This window comes from Numida meleagris, chromosome 11, assembly GCF_002078875.1.
Source record: "Numida meleagris isolate 19003 breed g44 Domestic line chromosome 11, NumMel1.0, whole genome shotgun sequence".
In the NCBI taxonomy this organism is placed as follows: domain Eukaryota; kingdom Metazoa; phylum Chordata; class Aves; order Galliformes; family Numididae; genus Numida; species Numida meleagris.
In genome coordinates this window covers 13,565,943-13,587,969 of record NC_034419.1, presented here as the reverse complement: position 1 = coordinate 13,587,969, position 22,027 = coordinate 13,565,943, and the positions used below count along the sequence as shown (strand labels likewise).

The 22,027-nt window shown below is 41.9% G+C and overlaps 1 protein-coding gene across 3 annotated transcripts in view; it reads right to left on the bottom strand.

Annotated features, from left to right (window-relative positions):
* ATXN7 (ataxin 7) overlaps window positions 85–22,027 on the bottom strand; it is a 66,237-nt gene continuing 44,294 nt past the window's right edge. For all 3 annotated transcript variants that reach the window (XM_021409983.1, XM_021409982.1, XM_021409984.1), the window contains 8 exons: window positions 10,837–11,098; window positions 10,034–10,296; window positions 9,183–9,265; window positions 7,947–8,212; window positions 7,327–7,525; window positions 6,685–6,806; window positions 5,473–6,427; window positions 85–4,193 (listed from right to left, as the gene is read on the bottom strand). In XM_021409983.1, coding sequence (XP_021265658.1) covers window positions 4,176–4,193; window positions 5,473–6,427; window positions 6,685–6,806; window positions 7,327–7,525; window positions 7,947–8,212; window positions 9,183–9,265; window positions 10,034–10,296; window positions 10,837–11,098 — 2,168 coding nt within the window. In that variant the 3' untranslated portion in view covers window positions 85–4,175. The remainder of the gene's footprint in view (window positions 4,194–5,472; window positions 6,428–6,684; window positions 6,807–7,326; window positions 7,526–7,946; window positions 8,213–9,182; window positions 9,266–10,033; window positions 10,297–10,836; window positions 11,099–22,027) is intronic.

Sequence of the window (22,027 nt, the reverse complement as noted above, 5' to 3'; positions counted from 1 at the left end):
CACGGAGCTCGCGAGGCAGCAGCGCCGGCCGTGGGCTCGCTGGAAGGTGAGGGAGTGGAAAATGAAGCAGAAACAGAGGATGCGTTCCATGCAACCAACCTCATTTATTGAAAAGTCCTAATTTTATTGCCTTGTTTAGTAACATGTTTGTTCAACAAACTAATCTCTGTCATGAAGCAAAGCACAACTTTTTCTTATAAATAGTATAAATTATTTTATTTACAGAAACTTGTTACAAAACAAATAGACTATATATTTATTTTTTTCTTTTAAATATCCAAAGTAATTTTTCTATCCCATGACATTTGTTCATGTACTATACAGCAGCCAACACAGAGTTCAGCTGATCAGATGCTCTTGATTATGTATACAAATTATCAAACTATTCACACATTGTACACAGGAGATTGCTTTTAGAACCAGGCTCAACACCGAGCAAGACGCTTTCAAGGCCTACATTCACATTGACATTATGTAGTGCTCATTTTTTAAAATTACCTTTAAAACAACGTAAAATATCTCGCACAAAATGTAAAAAAAATGATTATTTTTCTGCTCAACAGCGAAACGTGAAGAATCTTTCCAAGCCCAATTCCCTCCTCCGGGACAGAATGAGTGAGAGATGAGAGAGATTCCTTGGCAAGAGAACTCTTACAGGAAGACAAACTGCCTTAGAAATGTCATTTGGAAATCACCCCTTTGTTTCTGAGTGGTGTCGAGAGGTACTGACTGGGTTTTTGTTTTGTTTTCCTGGAATATGGACTATTTTGGACATTTCCTAAACTGTTTTCCCGATGGATGAATTATCCCCCATCCCCATCCTGCCCCAAATGACACAGTTCAATCAACTGCTGGTTAAGTCCACGTTCCAACTCTTGGCTTCGTCCCAGTACGCATTGCCAATGGGGTTGTTCCAACGCAAGGTACTCGAATTGAAACATCGTACAAAAGTTACCAGCATCATTTGCTTTCCTTTGTCAATCCATCTTAACAACTTTAGGAAATATATCTATATAAAAACATGTATGTATATATATATGCACACACACATATACACACACACACACGCATTATATAGAGGTGGAAAAAGCAAGCTCCGAGATTTCAACTGAACATTCAAGTCATTTAAGGAGAAGCTGTCTCAACAGTCCGAGCTCAGATCGAGTTATATCAGGCACTTTCAGTTTTTTTCCATTAGTTTGAAACCACATGAGACCCACACGGACGCGCACGCACGCACACCAACACGAAGAAAAGAGAAGCAGTGTGTCACTCAATGGAGTCCTCTGGGAATCAGGCAACCGAGGAGCGGCGCCGAGCGAGGGACGCGGCTCCCGGCACGCGGAGGCATCCCTCGAGTTGCAAAGTAGGCATGTTGCTATTGGCTTGGCAGTGAACCACTTCAAATTATAGATATAGATATAGATATATATATATATATAAAAAAAAAAAGTATTTGCTTTTTTTCTTTTTTTTTTTTGCCTTTTTTTTTTTAATTAATTAATAAATAAATACTAGATGATCTCAATTGTACCAAAACTGGATATAAGAAAAAAAGACCTGTGCAAAAATACATATTTAAATATGTACAATCAATTAACAAAATACGTCTTCTGAAATAGGGATACTTCAATATTTATAATAGAACAAGAAATTCCAAAATAAAGATACAAAAGTATGTCTTTTTTTTTTTTCTTGTATAATTCTTTGTTCATCATTGCAGCAATTTTTTAGGTTAAGAAAACTGCAGGAGTCATAACGAGAAGTCGGAAAGACTATAAAAACTGTATCTCTTAAATTAATACCAAAATCTGTCTAGAAACAACCCAGCCACGGCAAATTCATTTTTGCAAGGGAAATTGATTTTCAGCTTCCTTAGTTATTTACAGTCAGAACTAGGGGACGTTAAAAGCTCCAGGAACAACGCTCTGCTTGTAACCCAGACCTAAAACACAACGTGGACGCAGCTCTGTGCTCGGAGCCACGCTGCTCCAGCCCACTGCTCCCAGCAGCTCCCAGCTCCGCTCTCGCTTTTAGTGCTGCTGGAGCAGGAGCTTGCCATCATGCTTTCAGATCAACAGAACCTTACAAGCGGGGCGAGTTTGGTCACAAACTCACGAGATTCCGTTCTTGCCCAGTTGCCGTCTCCTTCGCATTTGCAAGAGTCAAATTGCACTTGTGACTGACACCGTCCCAACGTGACATTTTTGCCCCACGGATTTCACCACAGCATGGATTTCACTCCACACGGGCGGGACTTACTAACGCATTTTGATTTCTCTTTGTGGCATAATACTTTGGTTCCTTTCACGTTAAACCAACCACGGTTCCAGCACTCCTTTCAGTAGGGCTCCTTGTTCATTACGAATCCTTCTGCTCCTGAAAAGTGGTGTGGGTTTTTTTTTTTTTTTTTTTTTTTTTTTTAAATTAAAGTTTGCATAAGAAGAGTCTATAACACGTCGCTTTCTAAGTGTGATCTTTCTCAATTCAAAAGCTCAAGTGTCTGCATAGAGGCTGCTTGCTTTGCTGTACGACACCGGTTTTGTAGCAAGTTCAGGTGAAACTGAAAGCATCGTCAGGTAAACAGCTAAGCGACTGCTACTCGTAGTGGCTTTGGATTCCCTGATGTACGACTTGCCACCGAAACGGGGAAGGCTGGGCAATGGGAACAACGTGACAGGCTCAGATTGTCTGTTCTCAGCGACAGCTGGCGCCCCTTTAAGGCAGAAAAATGTCTTCTTGGTCAATACTCTGTTTGCCTTGGCTTTGCCCCTTAAGAAAAGTTCAGTCCGTTTTGAGACCTCACCTAAAAACTGAACGAAAGAACCCCGACGAACCAAACCCCAATACGAGGAGCCCTTGAGCGGAATCCAGCTGTGAGGTGTTCTGAAGCAAGACAAAACGTTTCCTACGGCTTCAGGGGGGCACACGGAACCGTGCCGAGCTCCTCGCCTGGGGGATGGCTGCCATGGGCACAGCTGCACCCGGCGCGGAACTCGGCTGCGATCCACTGCACTGCGCCGGGGAGAAAATCAAAGCGGAGCGCTTGAAAGCGTAACGCTTCCGTTCTACAAAGAAGGCATGAAATGAATGACTTTTCTTCTTTTTTTTTTTTTTTTTTTTAGAAAATATTTAAATAGTTTAAATACTTCGTTTTAAAAGGGCTGGGGTTTTTTTTGTTTTTTTTTTTTGTTTTTTTGTTTTTTTTTACAGGCTGGAAGGCCAACCCAGCCTAACGGAACCAACACGGTTGTTATTTCATAAATAACAAAGGTTGATGGCATACAGTAAAGGTCAAGACACACGTTCTTTGGGCACATAGTTCTAGAGGTTATTTGCCTTTGCTTCATATTTTTGGACTGCTTAAAAAACAATTCACTTCAGTTTTCGTCTGCAATCAGATCTTATCCAAAGGAATAAGAAATCAATTTTGTATCACGCAAGCGCAGCATTTTTATCCTTGTTTTCTGAGCGATGGCCTCAAACAAGTTTTTGCTGTTTACCGTTCCTATTGGTCTTTTAATGTTGGTTTGTTTGCTTTTCAACTCCTGATACCTTCTTACCCCAAATCACTCGCAAAAGGCTGGGCAAAACACAGACCGCTTGTTTGAATTGTGCTATTTTTTTATATTCCATTAAAGGAACATTGCTATAAAAACACTAAAGCCATATTCCCTTCTCGAGGGCTTCTTTCCATTGTGCCTCACGCATTTTTCCCCCTTGTCGCGGGGTCCCCTCTGCTGACAGTGTCCGTCTGGCAGCTATCACCTACAAAAGACACCATCAGTATAAAAATAAGTCCACAGTAATGTTTATTTCCCCCCCAGAAAAACATTCCTTTGCCCAGCCAATCTATGTCAAATAGTGGCAAGATGATGTACTCCTGTAAGTAAAATCTCACAGATTTGTAGCAAACTAGTCCAGACCACCGTTAACACTGATAAGAGCAATTATGTGGCTGAACTTCATCCAGTGTCCATTTCTAGTATTTTCACTGCTACAGACATGGCTTCAGGGAAATTCCTTGTTTGAGTGACAGTCCAGTAGATTTCCACACCTGAGGACCATGGGAAGCTGGGAAAACTCAAGGCATCTTGGAGTCCAGAATTCCAGATGGAGGTTTTGCTTGTAGTGAAAATTGTCCAGTTCTTTTCTCACCATGGTATATTCAGCTATCAGGGACGTGCCTTTGGCTTTTGAGCAAATAAACGGAAGAGAAGTGTGAGTGAGCCAGGCTGTTATAGCAGGAGCTCTTAAAAGACATTTTCTGGACACTGAGAGCATATTTTGGGGAGAATCAGCAGGCATAATCTGACACACCACTCACATGCAGTTGGCTTGTCTGAAACTTCACAACTCTCGAGCTAGGGCTTGTTCAAGTGACAATGGTTTTAGACGCGATTTCCTTCCTTCCTTCAAATTGCATTTTTCCTTTATTTTTATCGCATAGTTGAAGTAACAACTATTAGCTAAGCCCAAAAATAAGGTTCGGTCAAATAAACGATTGTTATCTTAAATGCAAGAGGTGAAAGTCTTCCTTTATAGCTGAAACTCAGAATTCAGAAGCTGATCTGAAAAAGATCTCGCTGACCTCCTACCTCTTGGCACACTCAGATTTCAGGCTTTTAGCACCAGAGCAAACAAAAAGTGCCTTGAGTTTTCACCTGGAAAGATCTAGTTCCACGTTTGCTCTCTAAAATTCCACCTTCTATACTCTTTTCATTGCATACAAAATTATTTCACCCCTCCAAATGATCCTTCAAGCCAATGTGAAGTGTTAAGAAGTTTAAGCTCATTTTAATTTATCAAGAAACTTCTTTTCCAAAACTATTCCAGTGCAATCTGCTTAAAAGAGTAAAACCCCAGACTAACTTTTTTTTAAAGTTAGATATCCATGAGATCTGCTTCTTTTATAGTAAATATTTGTTTTATAGACTACAAAGGTTTCTATCTATCTTATTTATAACATTTAATCTCGTTAATACTAAGAAGTTAGTCAATGACACCTTGGGATAATAGGCTTATTTTATCACAGTTCTGTTATCAGCACCATTATGTTCCACTTTGTAGAGTGTTTATTACTGACACGAAAACAAGAAGTTAGGCTGAGACACTCAGTTCAGTCCCATGGCTGACTGCAAGATCTTATTATTATTTGTTCTTAAGTGCAAGAACTGAATTTCATCTGAGAGCGATTCACAAGGAGAGAGCATCTGTGGGAACCTGGGATGCTGTGTTTAAGGTTGCTTCAAAAATACATAAATAAACTCACACTTAGTACTGAAGTGATTATAAAAATCCTGCACAAACGTACTCTTAAAAAAAGACTCAAAATGAGTACGACCAAGTAAGAGAACTGTCTTTTCCTTGAAGCATCTGAAATTGGCTATTAATCATTAATAGAACACATCTAGATATCAGCACATGAACAGACGCGTTCGGACTGGCTTACTTCAAGACAAAAGTTCCTACCTGATGAAGAAGAGAATTGTTCATCAGTCCTTGCGTCCCTGGGATTGCACCAGTGTGTTTTGCGTGAACGTTATTCACCGATGGCAATTTGGCAACTTTGTTTGACTTGCTGCTGCTGCTGCTGTTTATGCTGCTTGAACCAGGTGGGCACTTTCTTTTCTTCCCTATTAGTTTGTCTAGGGAAGGATGCGAATGTGAAAAACTGCTGTGCGAGTTCACAGTCAGCTCACTGGACTGATGAACAAATGGCCCTAAGGAGAGAGTGGAATCGCTGCTGTTCATCATCACACTCATTCTTTTTATTGATTCTGCAGGGCTTCCAGTAGGAGGACCCCTCCCTGATTGGTCATGTTTGAGGCTAACGGAGTTAGCTTTGCTAGTCATACAATTGAGGCCAACGCTGTGGGACGAAGATGTCACCGACGGATGATAGGAGGTCCCCGAGTTTCCAGAGTTAACCACACAGTTTTTTCTAAAGGACTCTGTGGAATGAGAAGGTGCTAGCAGTGCGGAACTGTTTTTACGCTTCTTTCCTGAGCCGCCGCCGCTGCTGACGCTGCCGGTGCTGTTACAGGTGCCACTGCCAGCAGAAGATTCCTTAGGTTTAAAAGATTTGCTGGATTTCAACTTCTGAGGTTTGCTGGGCATAGGTGAAGGTACAGAGGAAAGCACTGTAGGTGTTGAAGGGGACGAAGACACTTGTCTTGATTGCATACTGCAGACAGGATCCACTGCACCCAAGGTAGCAGGATTTGCATTTAGTGTAGTTCCATGTGATGGTACCGATTTATTGTTCAGAGACGTACAGGAAGGAGACACCAGCGCTGGCGAGGACATAACGGTGGAGGGGAGGAGGAAACCCGTGGCGCTGACCCCATACTGCGAAGCAGGCATCGCATTTGTCCGGTGCGGTGCACGAACTGCCGCTGTGCTACTAGATGCTGGTGGAATTTTCCTGCGGGGAAACAGGAAAACAAGAAGCCAGGTAGCTCCCATTCTTTGGAATAATATTTAGAGTCATTCATCAATCTCAAGATGTAGTCACTCTAGTACTAAAATATTTTGCTAGCGCTTAATAGTTGCAAGAAAATGGAAAGCATACGATATCAACCTTTGTCTTCACTAAAGACGGGACTGCTTTCCAGTAACCACAAGGTTTCTTGTGTTTCTACAAATGCCAACAAGAATAAGAGCTCTTCCACTTCTACTCACTTCCACATCTGCGAATTAAGATGCTTCTCCACCATGAAGTTAAGTGCACATCGAATGTGGTTCCACCGCTTATCGAACACGTAATAACCTCTTCCAATTTGCCGACTACCAAATGTGCAAAACTGAAAAGACAGGGTTTTTTTTATTGGTGTTTTCTTCTTTCAGTAACAAAACACTTGTTTATACATACATGCTAAATTATCATCATTTCTAAATGTCTAAATCAAGGATAAAATAGACGTTAGATTTTTTATCTCTACAGAGTTAACAACTATTTTAAATTTTGTACACGTAGCCATCACTTCTGAGGAGCTGTCAGCTTACCTGCTTGTAGCCAGGCAAGGAAGCTTGTGATTTTATATAAACTAAGTGGCTTTAAAAGGCAGAAATTAGAGGGGAGGCTCATCTACTGCTAAGGTTGTACCTTAAGGTTCAACTTGTCCTCTTCAACTAAGCAGCCAACATTTTGTCAAAAATGGTAATAATTAATCAACCTTCACTATCAATTAGTAAGAAAATAAGTTCCTTAAAACCTGAATAAAATATATACACTACAGAAAGCCACCCTTAAAGCCCCCAAGTTATTTGTTTACAAATTCAGAGCCAGTGAGAGACCAAGGTTAACTTTGACTTAAAACATACAGCGGCTGGTTGAGGATGATGACCTGAATAATGACAATCCAGTTTTTCAACAGGCTCTTCTTTTTCATCACATTCTCCCTCATCACTGGATAACCGAGATGCTGGCTCAGCTGCAGGCAAGGGAGGCTGAGGGGACTCGTGGACAGAAGGAGAATCGCTAGGGGCATTTCCACTGTGCTGGGCTGGGCAGCCTGGAGGCCTGGGCAAGGGAAGTAGTAAAGGCGTTATTGAGGCGAGGCTTGGCAATAAAGCACTTATGGATATTTTACTACTGACAGAAGGAAATCTACATTAACAGTTGTTTGATATGATCATATTGATATGAGTCTCATAACATACCTACTTAGGGGAAGGACAGGAGGCACTGTACCCCTGGAAAAGCAGCAATTGTTGCAAAATTGCTTAAATTGATGCAAATCAGCTTCTACTATTTAGAACTCCAAACCCTTCTTGCTATGAGTTACAGCTCAGTGTGTTAATTGCTAATTGCAGACAGACAGTCACCAGGCCTAGAGCGAAAATGCTACCCTGTCCCACAGATCCCCATCTCTCTTTCAAAATCCACACGACGAAGCGATCAGTATTAATTTCATACTATGGGACACGCAGATTTCTCTTACCTTGGAAGACTGGGGGGGTGAGGTTTGGGTTTATTAGGTAATAAAGGCTTTGATTCTGTAAGAGTAACTCCATGAGAATTTTGGTGCAGCTCCTGGGAAGTTTTAGTAGGTGAGGGATGTGGTTCCCTGAGAGGGGGCATCTGCTGATGATGATCCGAATGTCGAAGAAGTTCCTTTTCCCTGGTTTTGCTTTTGTGCTCAGCTAACAACACATCAAATCGTTTTCTTCGACCCTGTACAGCCCTCCGCTGCGTTAAGGAATGTGTCTGCAAATCCATGAATAAATCATTAATCCCAGGCCATTAGATCTGTGGCAATTAAACACTCAAGACACATGTCTAGAGCTCTAGAATACAGACAATCACCGCATTTGTGGCTTAGTAAAAAAACAAAGCAAAACAGAAGAATGACTTATAAAACAAACTTGGACACGTTTTGGTGGATGATTATATGCCTGCTTAATACAAAATAACAAAAAACAGCAGTTGAGTTAAAAACTTGTTTCAAAGGTCTTTCAAATTTCTTTTCAAAAGAAGAAATTACCAAAGTTCAGTTCCTGCAGGTCGTTAGTGCAGTTTCATTTACCTTTGTTCTGGACAGGGCTTATTTACCTGATGCTTCCCCTCCTAACAGTTTAGCTGCTTTCCATAAGAGTGGCTAAACATTGCACACTTGCAGGGGATTGGGATTTTCAGTTCTTTGGGACAGATTGACATCCGCTTCTCCGTCAAAGACTTTAGAGCCAAAGAACACATTTTATCTGATGGGAAGTTTTTAAAGGTTGCTTTATTTCAGTTTGACCCCAAGGTGTACCTCCCAGCATTCTCAGCAGGCTCATTTCTGAGTAAGCTGCAGTGGGACATGCAGTGGCACTAGCATTTGCACAAACACCTGCTAAGTATCTGCTGCAGGTTGTGCTGGAGAAAGGGAAGGGTACAGCCTGGCTCTACTACGTACACGCGGAGTAACAATCATTCCAGTGCCAGCATCCGTGTTTAAAAGGTTTACACAACAATGAAGAACTCCAGGTTACTTTAAGAAATATGTTTTTGGATAAATAATTAACTGGATTCTGAAAACAATTCTTTCTTGGTTGTTGGCAACATGCTTTGAGAGGAACCCTTTACAGAGGCAATTAGTGACTGCAAAAACTTGCCGTTTTTCTGTGTTCTGTTACATTCCCCAGGAAATCAAACGTAAACTTTACAAAATGTTACTCTGATTAAGACATCCTACCTTGCACGTCAAAGACCTAGTACAGGGTTTCTTGGTTTCCACATCAATGACACCACAGTATATATCAGGATCAAATTCTCTCTCTGCCAAAGATGCACAAATATCCCATTACTGAAAACAGTTACAATAAAAACATTTGGAAATACTAACATTTTCTTTACAGAATTTAACTACACTGCGTTTTCAAATACGACACCTGCAAATGTACACAAAGATACGCACAATAAAATTGTACAAACACATTTTTTTTTTTTACTCTCAGCAAATTTACCATGTGCTGACACATTGTTCTCAAATCTGCAAACAGAATTGAGAAATTCACAGCTGAAAGGGACCGTAAAGTAGGAGTGTATCAGTTGTGTTAGGATTTACTTGCTTATTAAGTATCCAAATGATCTTGCAAAACAAAAAACATATTTAAGACATCACTATAAATATGAACACGGGGTGATTTTTTTGCTGTCGTTTTTGGTGGCTTTAATAAGTGTTCTACAATCCTACTAACATCCAAAGTTACTGCACTGAAATACTGTGTTTTCATACAGGAAAGTAGGAAAATTAAATCTTTTTAAAGATAGTGGAAGAGTGGAATTTTAAAGCACAAACTGATAGGCCTGTAACACCTGGACGGCTGCTGAAAGCAACAGCCACATTTCACGTTGTTTGCATCCTTTATGAACGTCAAATTATAAATTTAAATTCTAATAGGTAAGCGTACCTAACTACAATTTAGTGTATATACCTCTAAAGCTTATATCTACACGTGTATTTCTACACATACACTAATAAGAACGACATAGCAAATAATAGTTAAAATAATAATAATAATAATAATAGTTAAAAGCAATTACCTGACAATCTTTTATGTAAAAATTTCCTATTATTTGTATTTTCTTCAGGTTTCTTTTCCAAAAATGGAGGCACAGAGAGAAGACCTTTACCATTCAGTATCTGTCCAGGGGAAGGCAAGGGTGGCTTTGGTATTGAGGGACAATTAAGGCCAGTCTTTATTGAGGAACTCACAGTAGTAGAACAAGTTGGACCAACAGCAGCTTTCAGTTGGGCACCATCTATCTTTGGATGAATCTTTTCCACTTTGACAGATGGAGTCATACTATTATTTATGAAAAATAAACAGAAAAAATTGCAAATGATAGTACAATGTGTCATAAATTACGAGAAGCACTTAAAATATTGTATTACTTAATACTCTGGTCCATTCTCAACACAAATTTAGACCCTTGTCCTTAATTCTCACTTTCAATATTTTTACTCTTATTCTTATTTATTTTCACATTTTGATGATGTCCACCATTTCTTTCTTGCCCTTTCCCCTACTTCTTAAGTATTTCAGAGTCAGCAGTGACTTCAGAAACTCCCCTATAATGGAGGCACACAGACTAGATCAAAGAATGAGGACCCTCTAGTAGAACAGCCTTTCTTTACAATGACTCAGGGAGCACCTTTGCTAGCGCCGTGTTCAGCAATTCCATTAGTTTACCTAGCAGCTTAGACTAGGCTGCTTAAAGAGATCTGGTGGAGTTTGAAGTGATCTCTCAAAGCAAAAGCCCTCTGAAACAACAAGAAATTCTACTGACACAGCACTTTCTATGCAAGTATTAATGCTCAATTCTTTGTCAAAATGTATACTCACATTTTATCATGGGGAACTTTGCTATGCTGTACCGGATGCATTAACCTGTTGTTTCCGCTGATCTGCAGCTTGTCTTTGGGTGATTTCAACAACTTGGAACTTGATGATGATGATGATGATGCGCTAGTACCTCCACTGGATGAACGATTGCTCCCACTTCCACTGCTACCTTTGTTTTTTGAAGGGAAAGATGAAATGAGGGAAAATACTGAAGAGGAGGGAGGAGTCAAAGGCGGCTTGCTGGAGGAGCTGTGTCTTCTTTCTAAAGAGGAGAAAAGAAAAAAAAAGAAGGGGGGGGGTTTAAACTCCCAAAGCCCATACAGAAACAATTCTTAAATACTTTATGTTGTCAGTTACTCCATTAACATTTTTTCCTTTACTGGCTTGGGAGGTCCTCTGCCACACACGGAGCACTGAGGATTCAAGCCTCACTGTAATCCATGAGGCTCCATTCATTGCTGGTCCCCAGTCAGTTATGGGAGTCTCTTTCAGCTTTGTGAGCTACATTCCTCAATCACTAAAGCTTAGCTTTTGCTGTACACTCCCCAGTCTCCATCTTACAGAACAAGAAAGTAAGACTCAAACGCAGACCTCAGAAACACAAAGCAGAGAGACCCCTATCCTCGGGCCAAGCAAGCTTAAACATCAGGTTTCCTCAAGCAGTAACAATTCTCTGTTAGCATGTCTCCTAATGTTAGCACGTCTCCTAAAAACAAAATTTCACTTCCACAATCTTCTTCACTTCACTTTCACAGTCTTCTGGTACGTTCTACCAGAGTATCAGTGTGGAATGCCCCTGAGAACAAGGGCTGAAGTAATGACTTACACTGCTTTTTGTTTTCTTCTTATTAATTCTATTAATCCTTTCATAACATGACCAACCTAGGGAAGAACTCTATTTAGCAGGAAAAGGAGCAACATATAACCTTCTTTGAAAAAGGATATCTAAACACTTGAACAGCCAGGTTTTATCAGTGGACGTGTTGGAAAAGAAATGATTTAATTAACATTAAAGTATTACCATTAAATATTAATCATTAAAACATTTCTAGCACCACTTCAGTTAAAATAGTACATATTTCAAAAGCGTTTCCTTGGGACAGTGAATTCTCAGACACAGAATACTCAACAGCTGCACAGAGTTCCCAGCTCTGCCTACATGGACACACTAACACAGCATTTGCTCAGCTGATCTCTGGACACCTGTGGTTCCTAGATGATCCCAATATGTAATCAACACCTGCTTAGAGACGTCCCTCTGGCAATCAAGTATATGCAAACCATGGATCTAAGAGAGAACTGAGAATTAACAGGCCCTTCTGTGGATAACACCTCCTTCCCAGCTGGTATTGTTAATGGTGCACACGTCCACCACTGGATCCTCTACACATTTTGGCTTAAATTTACTTAAGCTGCCAAGGAAGCAGACTACTCATGACATTACAACAAAGTGAAAGTCAGGTCCAGCACAACCTGTGCAGAAGTCTGTGACGCTGTGGAAAATATAAAGTAACATATCCACATTCTGCTTCTGGGATCTGTTTTTCCCCCCACTTCTAAGTACAGCAATCACACAGCACAGGGATGACGGCTGACCAGAACTCCACTCACAGCTGGAAGCTGGAACCTGTGACGTTCATTCAGCACGATCTACTTAGTTTTCTAGAACCATATGCCATTGAAGAGTTCTCATGTATGTTAGCATACTTACATTCTAGTCAATGGCTGTGCTTCTAAAATGACATACTGCTTATTGCCAAAAGTCTTTTTATAGCAATGGCAAGAATCCCTGAGCAGCTTTGATAAGTTACTATTTGAGGGCCATTAGTTCAGCGATGCTACACCCTATGAGATTACTCCGTGAGATAATGAGAAAATTGCTCAGTCCTCTGCCACCTTCTGTGTATTTAGAAAATCCAAAGTCCGAGTACTTTATTAATAGAGTTACAAATAATCTCTAATAATCCAGTGGCTCACTAATATAATCTTTGGGAGTTTGTTTTGATTATTTTTTTCCTTTTGGAAAGAAGAGAAGAGTGTTGCTTCCTTGGAGACAACCTGGCAGACAAGAGGAGAATGGGCCTAGGATAAGAGTGCGTACCTCCTTGCCTCCCAGCATTAGGAATCAAGTAGGCAAAATATTAATCTGTGTTATTGATTCACATGATACAAACACTTCTTCCCTGGCAGCTTCAGTTGGTACCATTCAATTAGCTCCAGACAGAGATGTTACTGACTGCTACCTGCACGAATGTTTCATAGCACCAGTCCCAATACACGTGAGTTAATGAAAGAGGCAACTAATACTGCTGATAACCAAAAACACTGACCTAGGAGTGCTAAGGCTAATGGCTGATCAAAACACAAGACTACAGGGTGTCAGAGACAATTTCCATTCTACAGTCATACGATTCGGAACACAAAAAAAAGCCAAATGAGCATTGTATAGAATTTTGAGACAACTTCTGAAAATGACATTCACAATATTGAAAATCTCATTCACGACACATACAGTGGCACTACAAAGACATTTTCTCTGCCAGAACTGCTGTTGAAGTGTCTTAATTTAGCTAAACACAGGTGGTCGCAGCACAAGTAAGCGCGGATACCCTTGGGATGTCAGCAGACTTCTCAGAGACAGGACAGACAGCGTGATTCAATCAGTTACCTATTGCTCATCACTAGGGAAACTGTTCTCACCGCAGTGTGAGACACAGGAGGAGGCAGAGTGCTCTCTGTTACAAGAGTCTTCTGGTCATGTCCTGAGTTATCTGCTACAGGAAAATCTGCCACAGCAAAATCAATGTATTTGAGGGAAACCTGTACCAATTTTTCAGGTATCTAGTTGCCAATTAAAACAAAACAAAGCCTTAAGCCTTCATGTTGTGAGTGCTCAAATAAGTGGTCTGAGCTTCAAGACCAGGTTTTCACTGACTTTACACATCACACTACATCACATTATAGGGCAGGGAAAAACCTCTGGATCTATGATTTTTCCATCCCGAGAATGCCATAAAATAGCTTGCAAGAGAGGTGATCTGACAGTCCTGTTAGTCCAGGAGATGTGATAGTGTTCCTTACAAAAAGCTCCAATGTACGTTATGATACACCAGAGGGAAGAGATAAAATTAACACTGTGAAAACGTCGCTCATTCCCAATGTATTTATTGACAAACTGACATACTCTTTTCACGGAAAAATTACTACACAGGCTGTCACTGAATACCAAGACCACTGTGCACATTATGCCAGCGTATCAATGATAAATCCTACTAATCATTTGCCAATCTAACGTAGTTCCCATATGCCATTAACTCTGACTCGACCTGAAAATATTTAAAAATATGATCATCTCCAGGTGTTCAGTTTTCAGATTTAAAAGGTGAACATACGTGTGCCTTCCCTTCACATAACTCTGAAAAGAAAAATGGTACTTTTTCATGCTCCTGCAAAACTTCAAAGTGATATTTCAAATACTGCTCCAGTCTAATGCAGTTCTCATCTCTAAAACCTCAAGGGAAGGTTTTTGTCTGTTTTTAAAGCAGAAAGAGCTTTGGCTTTGGATAAAGAATCGGGAAGTTCCCCTTGATCCCGTTCAGTCTTGCAGGAGACACGCCGAAGATTCACAAACATTAAAGCAAGCAAGTTGAGTGGCACCATTTTGTCCCCTGATGTAATCAGTGATGAGGTGCAAATTCTACTCACAGCACTCTGTAGAATCTGACCTAAAATTTAAGCTGCACTTAACACTAAACATTATCAGGTTTAGTTAACTAACCTGGAAAAGAAAGGAAAGAGAGAGGAAGAAAGAAAACAAAGTTTCTCATCACATTTGGTTACTGCTTCTTCTTGTTCGATCAGGCAGTAAACACTCAGATTCATTTTGATTTATAACCTTATTTCCATACTAACATAAGAGAAAATTTACTTTTCATAGATAAAATTATTTTCCTAAGTTACTAATTTGCTGTATCCACCCCCCCCCCCCCAAAAAAAAAAAAAAAAGTAGATAATCAAAGTAAAAATTTTCCAAGTTTTCTTCCCAGGTCTACACTTAGATCCCAAAGTAAAGGAAGCGTTCTGTGGTGTTCATTCTCCATGTGCATCAATTAATAGCTTTGGGCAGCAAACAAGATGTACAGATCGAGTTTCATAAACCCATTTTTTTAATACTGACTGCTTACGTAAGTACTGGGCAAGAAGTCAAACTGACCTGTGTCAGCGCTGGCACAGCCATCACTAAAACTGAGCACCCATTCAAACCCACAGGCCAGTTTAGTCCAGTGAAAAATGTTGTAACTTCAGTCAACAATTCAGTTTTAGCGTAGGTTAACTTAGGTGTAAGAGTATTATTCAGAGTACAGAACTAAATCAGTTTACTGAAACAAAGCGTAAGTTTACATTTCTGTAACTATTATCTGACGTGTCTGACCTAAACTAAAAGTATGGTAAGTGCCACTTAAAACAAGCTGATCTTTTTTCATCATACTGATCTACTACATGACTTACCATTTTAAAGACGAATTAGCACATTCATATTATAACAAATATCATTCACCTGAGGACAAATTTTCTTCAATGCACATTTCTACAGTCATTCTGGAGAACTAATTTACCTCATCTCCTAATTGCCCCAGAAAGATGGGATGCAGTGCTTGCCACGAGAACACAGACTGGGACTGGAGGAAGTCCAGCATGAGCCTGATGAGGTGGCTGAGGTCTGTGGCTGCAGGAATTTGCAGCACTAAAAGCTCCCAAGTGCCTACGATTCTGCTTCCACATGTGTTCAGAATGGCTGCCATCCCAACACAGCTGGCAGACAGAGGATTCTTTACCTGTAGGTAGTTCCAGGATCCTCACACCAGGGTGCATTTTAACAGGAGATATAGACACCGTGTCTCTGTATCATAGACTAAAACTGGCAGATGAAAGCTGGGGGCTTGGAGGCAGACATCTCTCCCACACCATTGGCTTGCACCAGTCTTAATACTGAAGAATTTAACAGATCACAATCACAGATGATGTACACGAAGGCAGAGGAGGCGATCTTACTCCACTTCTTCAACAAATGAAGTCTGCAACTTCAGAAGAGCACTTGGAGCAGTAAATCCTGATCTGACCAGGAATACCCAAAGTCCTGTGTTCTGAAAAGGGTTTTTTAAGACACAACCCTCTCCTGCTCTGTTTGCCAGCTTGAGTCCTCAGCCACCGCTCTGCACTCTGTTGTGAATTGCTCCAGAAGTGCATTTCACTGCAGCTACAGATGTTACTGCAGCAACCAACCCAAGACTGCTCTGTAGATCCAACCTGAGGGCTCAGGTTGAGCAATTACCCACACTGACCTCACCGTGACAAAAAAAAAAAAAATTAAAAACGAACCCAAAAACCAGATCCATGAAGATGCTGCAGGAGGAGCCCAGGAGCTAAAATCAAGGCCCAGTCAGACACATTGCTCCTCCTTCAATCCCACCCTGGCAGTGTGCAGCTGGTTGGGAGCAATTGCCTGCACGGGGCCTTCATCTGCTGCTCGCTCACTTATTGCTGCTTCATTATCCCGCACTAATCGTGGGGCCCAGATACCAAGGATCCCGCCTTAATCTTCCACTGATGTCCCTTTAATCATCTGATCAGTTCTGTTTGCACTGCAGTCAGGATGAGGTCACTCCGTGTTCAATTGGGTGGTGTTAAACCGACACGGAGCCGAGCAGGCAGCATCCACGCTAAGTTTTATTTCTCACTCCAGCAAGAAAGTTACAAAAGAGAATGCTCACAGAGAGCAAGACATCAGCATAACAGACCGCCAAGGGTTGATGGGCAGCAGCACAATCTGTCATGTCTCTAGAGGGACTTCTTGTTTCGTAAAAAAGTACTGCTTGCAACCAGCAGCTGATATTATTGTTTAATGTACAGTGTTACTAAAACTACAAAGAAAGCCTGCCTGATAGTCACGTATGCTGATGCCACTCCATTCACAGAAAAGTAACAACTGAGCAGGAAAGGCAAAAATATTAAGGAGGTCAAGAAATGATATTGCAGCATATGAAATGCAAGGCAGGGCACTACGCACATGGAGTAAGGCAATTACGTGCTCCCATCACTCAGCACAACCACCTTCCTCACCTGACCAGAGCTCTTTGATTGTAAATAAGTAGCAATAGGCATAAACTGCATATCTAAGAAATACCTTTATGTAACATCTTTGATACAGATTACACCAAAAATTGGCCATACTGATGCAACTTCATGTCTGACAGTTCCTCGCTCCAAAAATATTCAGGACATTAGCAATACAGAATATGTTTCTTCTGCCTGTGAGCAACCCTATGGCATAATGAGGCAATTAGGTCACAATGATGAAACCCTACTTTAAAAACACATCCTACTCGTGCTAACAAAAACCCACTGAAGTGCAATACCTAACCAATTTTGAAGCGTATATTGTAAAACCCAGGGGTCACTTCTGCAACTTGATGCATTTAAAAGGTTTGCTTTGCCTAGCAGGGATTTAAACCGTGCTGGTTTGCATGTTTTTACATGACACCTTCACCATTTGTGCTGCAGCACCGTGTACACAAAGTTTCATATTTATGTTGAGATTGAAGCACCAATGAAGATAAACCCACGCTCTTAAGTTAAAAAAAAAAAAACAACAAAAACCACAGACTTTCAGGTCAAGTCATGCATTACAGAGCAAAACCTAAGCACAGAAATTAACCATTTTTACAATTCTACTTAAAATGTTTGTTCACACTGAAACGCTTCTTGGCGGCTGCAACTCGGATGTTTCATGAAACTTTTACGCTCTCGCACAAAGAGAACTCAGAAAATCACTTTCCCCTTTGAAAACCCTCTCCTGAAGCCAACAGACAAATAAATCCACTGAGAACTGACTGCAGATGCTCCAGGACTATTTCTAGGTTTGCAGGGCACAGAATTACCACTAAGTTACACGTCTCATATGTTCTCTGCATCTTTGTTTACAAGAAGCATTGGTGTGTATTTCCTGCTCTGGTGTCCAGCAGCCCTAACCAGAGCTAAGGTCTCATTGTTCCAGATAGGAATTCCTAAAACGTTCCCACGTCAATCATCTTGGAAATGCACACTATAAATCTCCCTAAAGAGAACACAAAATCTGCCTATGCTTTAATTACAGTCCACCGATTCATTATGGATATTCAAAATTAAAAAGAATCAAGGGGTTTTTAAAGATGTGCTTTGGTTACAAATACACCATTCAGAATCCAAAACTCTCATATTTACGAGTAATAGGATTTCAGTGTATCATTCCAGTTCTGAAACCCCTCCATATTAATTCACACTGATTTAAGACACGTAAATAACACACATCTGCAGGCTGATGATAGCCCAGCACACTTAACTGCACCTCCTCATGAAATCCAAACCTCAGTTCAATCGAAAGCCACCGACTGTTTGGAATGATGTATTCAAGCCTCTACCTCAGTTCTCACTTTGGCTTGTTTTTAAGAACAAGTTTACCAGAGCACTTTAATTAGAAATGAGAGCAAAGTCCAGAACCTGAGAACAGCCATCAAGAAGGGCTCTGTCTTTCTCCTTCCCCAGTCTCACCGTGTGTACCAGGCTGCTACTCCATCTCTCCCAAGTTTCCCAACATTCACCTTTGAATATCTGGAAATTGCTTTCTCAAGTCCCAAGAAGTGTTGTGATGGTTAGTTAGTTAACCACATCCTTTTGAACAGAAACAAACTGAATAATACTAATAGGTAACATTAGGGTCCTGTTTCATTACAGTATTTAGCAAGAAGCACTGGTCATCTGCACTATAAAACCAATTGCTCTCAGATTTCTAAATACATACATTTAAAGTTTTTCTTGAGACTTACTTACACGACATGAAATCCACTCAAGTGATCACTCTGCAAATATTTTAGATTAAAGGGTATGAAATTACGTGTAAACAGGGTTACATTTTTGTTGCTGTTGAAGAAAATGGAGTAGGAGAAAAAGCTCATTTTCCTTACGAGAGTCTAAATGCCAGTTTCAATCCTTTAAAACCAGCTGTCAAAAAGGAGACTAGCCTGCAATCGGAACTTGGATTATTTAAATGATGGATTTTAAACATCATAAACATAGCTACAGCACAGCCAGGATGATGCTGTGATTCTCTAACCAGGAAATCCTAACTCAGCAGGAACGGTTTTGGCTTTCCCCTTCAGGAAAACTGCAGCAGAACTGCCCCCCAGGGACCAGCACCGCCGAAAGGAGAGGAGGGAGCAGACTGCAAGTAGCATTATTAAGAACGCAGCAAAAAAAAATAAAACACTAAAATATGTTTAAATAAATAACCTTCAGGTGCACTCTTTCGGCCACTGCTTCCTTCCCACAAGGCACTGCACATTACTAACGCTAATTTTTCAGTTTTTCCGTATTTGTTACTAATCCCTCCCGCAGCACTGCACGCAGAGCACACGAGTAGTTCTGCCCTCAGCTGCTGCAGGGTGTAGGATTATTCCTTCTGACAGGCGGGGGTTGTCCCTGAGCGATGGGAAACGGCCCTGCAGCCCCCACCCGTGCAGCACCGCCAGCCCCAAGCCCAGGCACTGTTTTGCTCGGAGTCGCGATGGCAAACTGCAATTAGTGACACTCCTGTTGGGCTCACTTCAGCTACTGAGACCCTTGTAGGGAGCAGCAGAGCTCCCAGGAACGAAGTGGGAAACCTGAGACAGGACAGGGTCTTCTGGGCACATCAGACCTGAACACAAAGGTTGAAACAAGGGACTCCAGGACAACATCCAACTCATGGTGCGCTGTCCTGAGCAACTCGAGCAGAGGTGGTGGAGGGATGCATTTCTCACCAGGCAACTTTTTGGGCTGGGAGCCAACCTGTGAATCTGTCAGGCACAGGAAGACAAATATCCCAAAGTTATTATGGAAAGACAGACAAGTGTCTTAGATGGTAACCGGGCCACACAGAGATTATAATGTCCATGTTATGAGCACTAATCTCTGTGTGGCCTGCTGACGACATGACACTACCTGCGTCGTCTGATTAAGGACAGGCACTGATAAACCATATTTTTGCTATTAACAAATGTGTTGTTTGGAATTAATGTAGGAGAAGCCACAGTGACAAACTAAAGCACCATCTAATGGAGGTACAGTGCCGTACCAAGCTGCAGTAAGGGCCAATACAACTGCTTCACAATACAGTTGGAAAACTCATGGGAAATTCTCGTAGCTGTGTAACTTGAATGACATCAAAGACATGCTACAATTTTTCAAAATGGGAATAAAGAAAATTAAAAATTGGAATCATATTTCTGAAGTTTTGTAAAATGATGAACAAATAGAAGTTTAATAAAGCTACGCGTTGAAAGCATGGGGACGAAAAATGAAGGTAAGACAATCACATAATTTCTGATTTTTCCTTTTCCGCCTGTGAGAATCATAGAACCATTAAGGTTGCCAGTGAGTATCTCTAAGACCTTCCAGTCCAGCCGTCAGCCCACCCCCACCATGCTCACTGACCATGTCCCTCAGTGCCACATCTGCACGGTTCTTGGACAGCTCCTGGGATGGTGACTCTACCACTCCCTGGGCAGCCTGTGCCAACCTAGAGATCAAAACACGCCTTTCCCACCGCACTCTTCCCATCCAGCACCACCAAGGCTGCTCACAAGGCCTCATCACATAATGTTGTAGCAAACACCTGTCTACCTTTCATCCTTCTCTTCACACCACATTCCAGAATTTTAATGTTTTCCCTGCAGCTATTTCTTTACCCGTAGCAAACCTTAATCCTTGCATGCTGGCTGTCAGACTCGGCTCTGCTACAAAATAACACGCTGAGGGTGAAAACTACTTAAAAACCATTAGTGAACCAACATAGAGAACACCCAGGCGCTGCCATCCATAGCACAGACAGGGCGAACCGTGGCTGAGGCCGTGTGCTGCAGGGATGTGATGAGCTGCGGGAGCTTCTGGACCCCAAAGGAGACAGGAGTGTCATGGAAGTGCAGTAACAAACACCTGACAACACCGTGCAGAGGAGCCAGGATGGCAGTGAGGGTCCGGGGGACCTGCCAGCCCTGCAGGAGCCTTTCAGCATGAGTTTCAAACTGAAGAAGACAGCTTTGCAAGCTGGGAAAGGGAAACAAACTTGTGGGAAGGCAAATTGGAACGTTTTTCAAAAAGATGTTTCTAAATCAAATGCTTTTCTGAAATGTGAAATCTCTTGGAAACTTGATACCTTAACTGCAACATCAGTGGAAAAGAGAAAAAACGGAGTTGTGGGGTTTTTTGTTGTTATTGTTTAAGTCAGATCCTTATGTTATTTTACACCAATATACTGGTCATTTTTTTTTAATTATAAAAAAGGATCACCGCAGCTTAATTCATGGTCAATCGTTACTGGCACGAACCAACTGCTCCCACGTTTAAAAGCACTGAACACGTTGGCTACGCGCCAATTAAAATTGTACAACAGCATTAGCGCTGCAAAGTCTTCCAGCAATCACTAATACAGCCAAACGGGGGCACGAACTGAGCGCACTTGCACAACAATGCCTTTCAAACGAAACAGAGCAGCCTTTTCCCATCGCGCTGCGAAGGCGCCCGGCAGTGCTGCCTGCACGCTGCTCGTGCAGCTCCAGCGCCCTTTGCTTGAGCGCTTCCAGCAAGCCTGCAGCTGCGCTCGCCCCAACGCGCTTCCCGTTTCCTCCCGCAGCAGCGACGGACGGATTTGCCCCCTGGTTTGGGAATTACATGGATGAGCGAGCTCAGGAAAACAAGCTCAAGTGAACGAGCCCTTAATAGTTTCTTTCTTTAATTAACGCTTTGATTAAAAGCCGCCCATTTATCTAGAGGCCTGACAAGATTGCAATCAGCCTACGGTTTTATTGCTGCGATTTTCCCCTCTGTTTTCCCCCCTACCACTTTGGATTCGGGGGCGGGCGGGATTCCGAATTTCTGCAGGAAAGGCCCCGTGCCCGCAGCACTCCCCCGCCCCGCGGGCACAGCCCCGCTCCCCCATCCGCTTATTGAACTTTGGCCAAATCGCCCCGATGACATTTCAGGAGGGCTCCCGCGGGCCGCTCGCGTTTAATCCTCATTTTCAGCTTATCCGCTCCGATCCGCCGAGGCCACCGGCGGCACGGCCCCGCTCCACCTCCGCCGGCCCCGCTCCGGCGCCGCGGGCCGTCCCCGCCCGTCC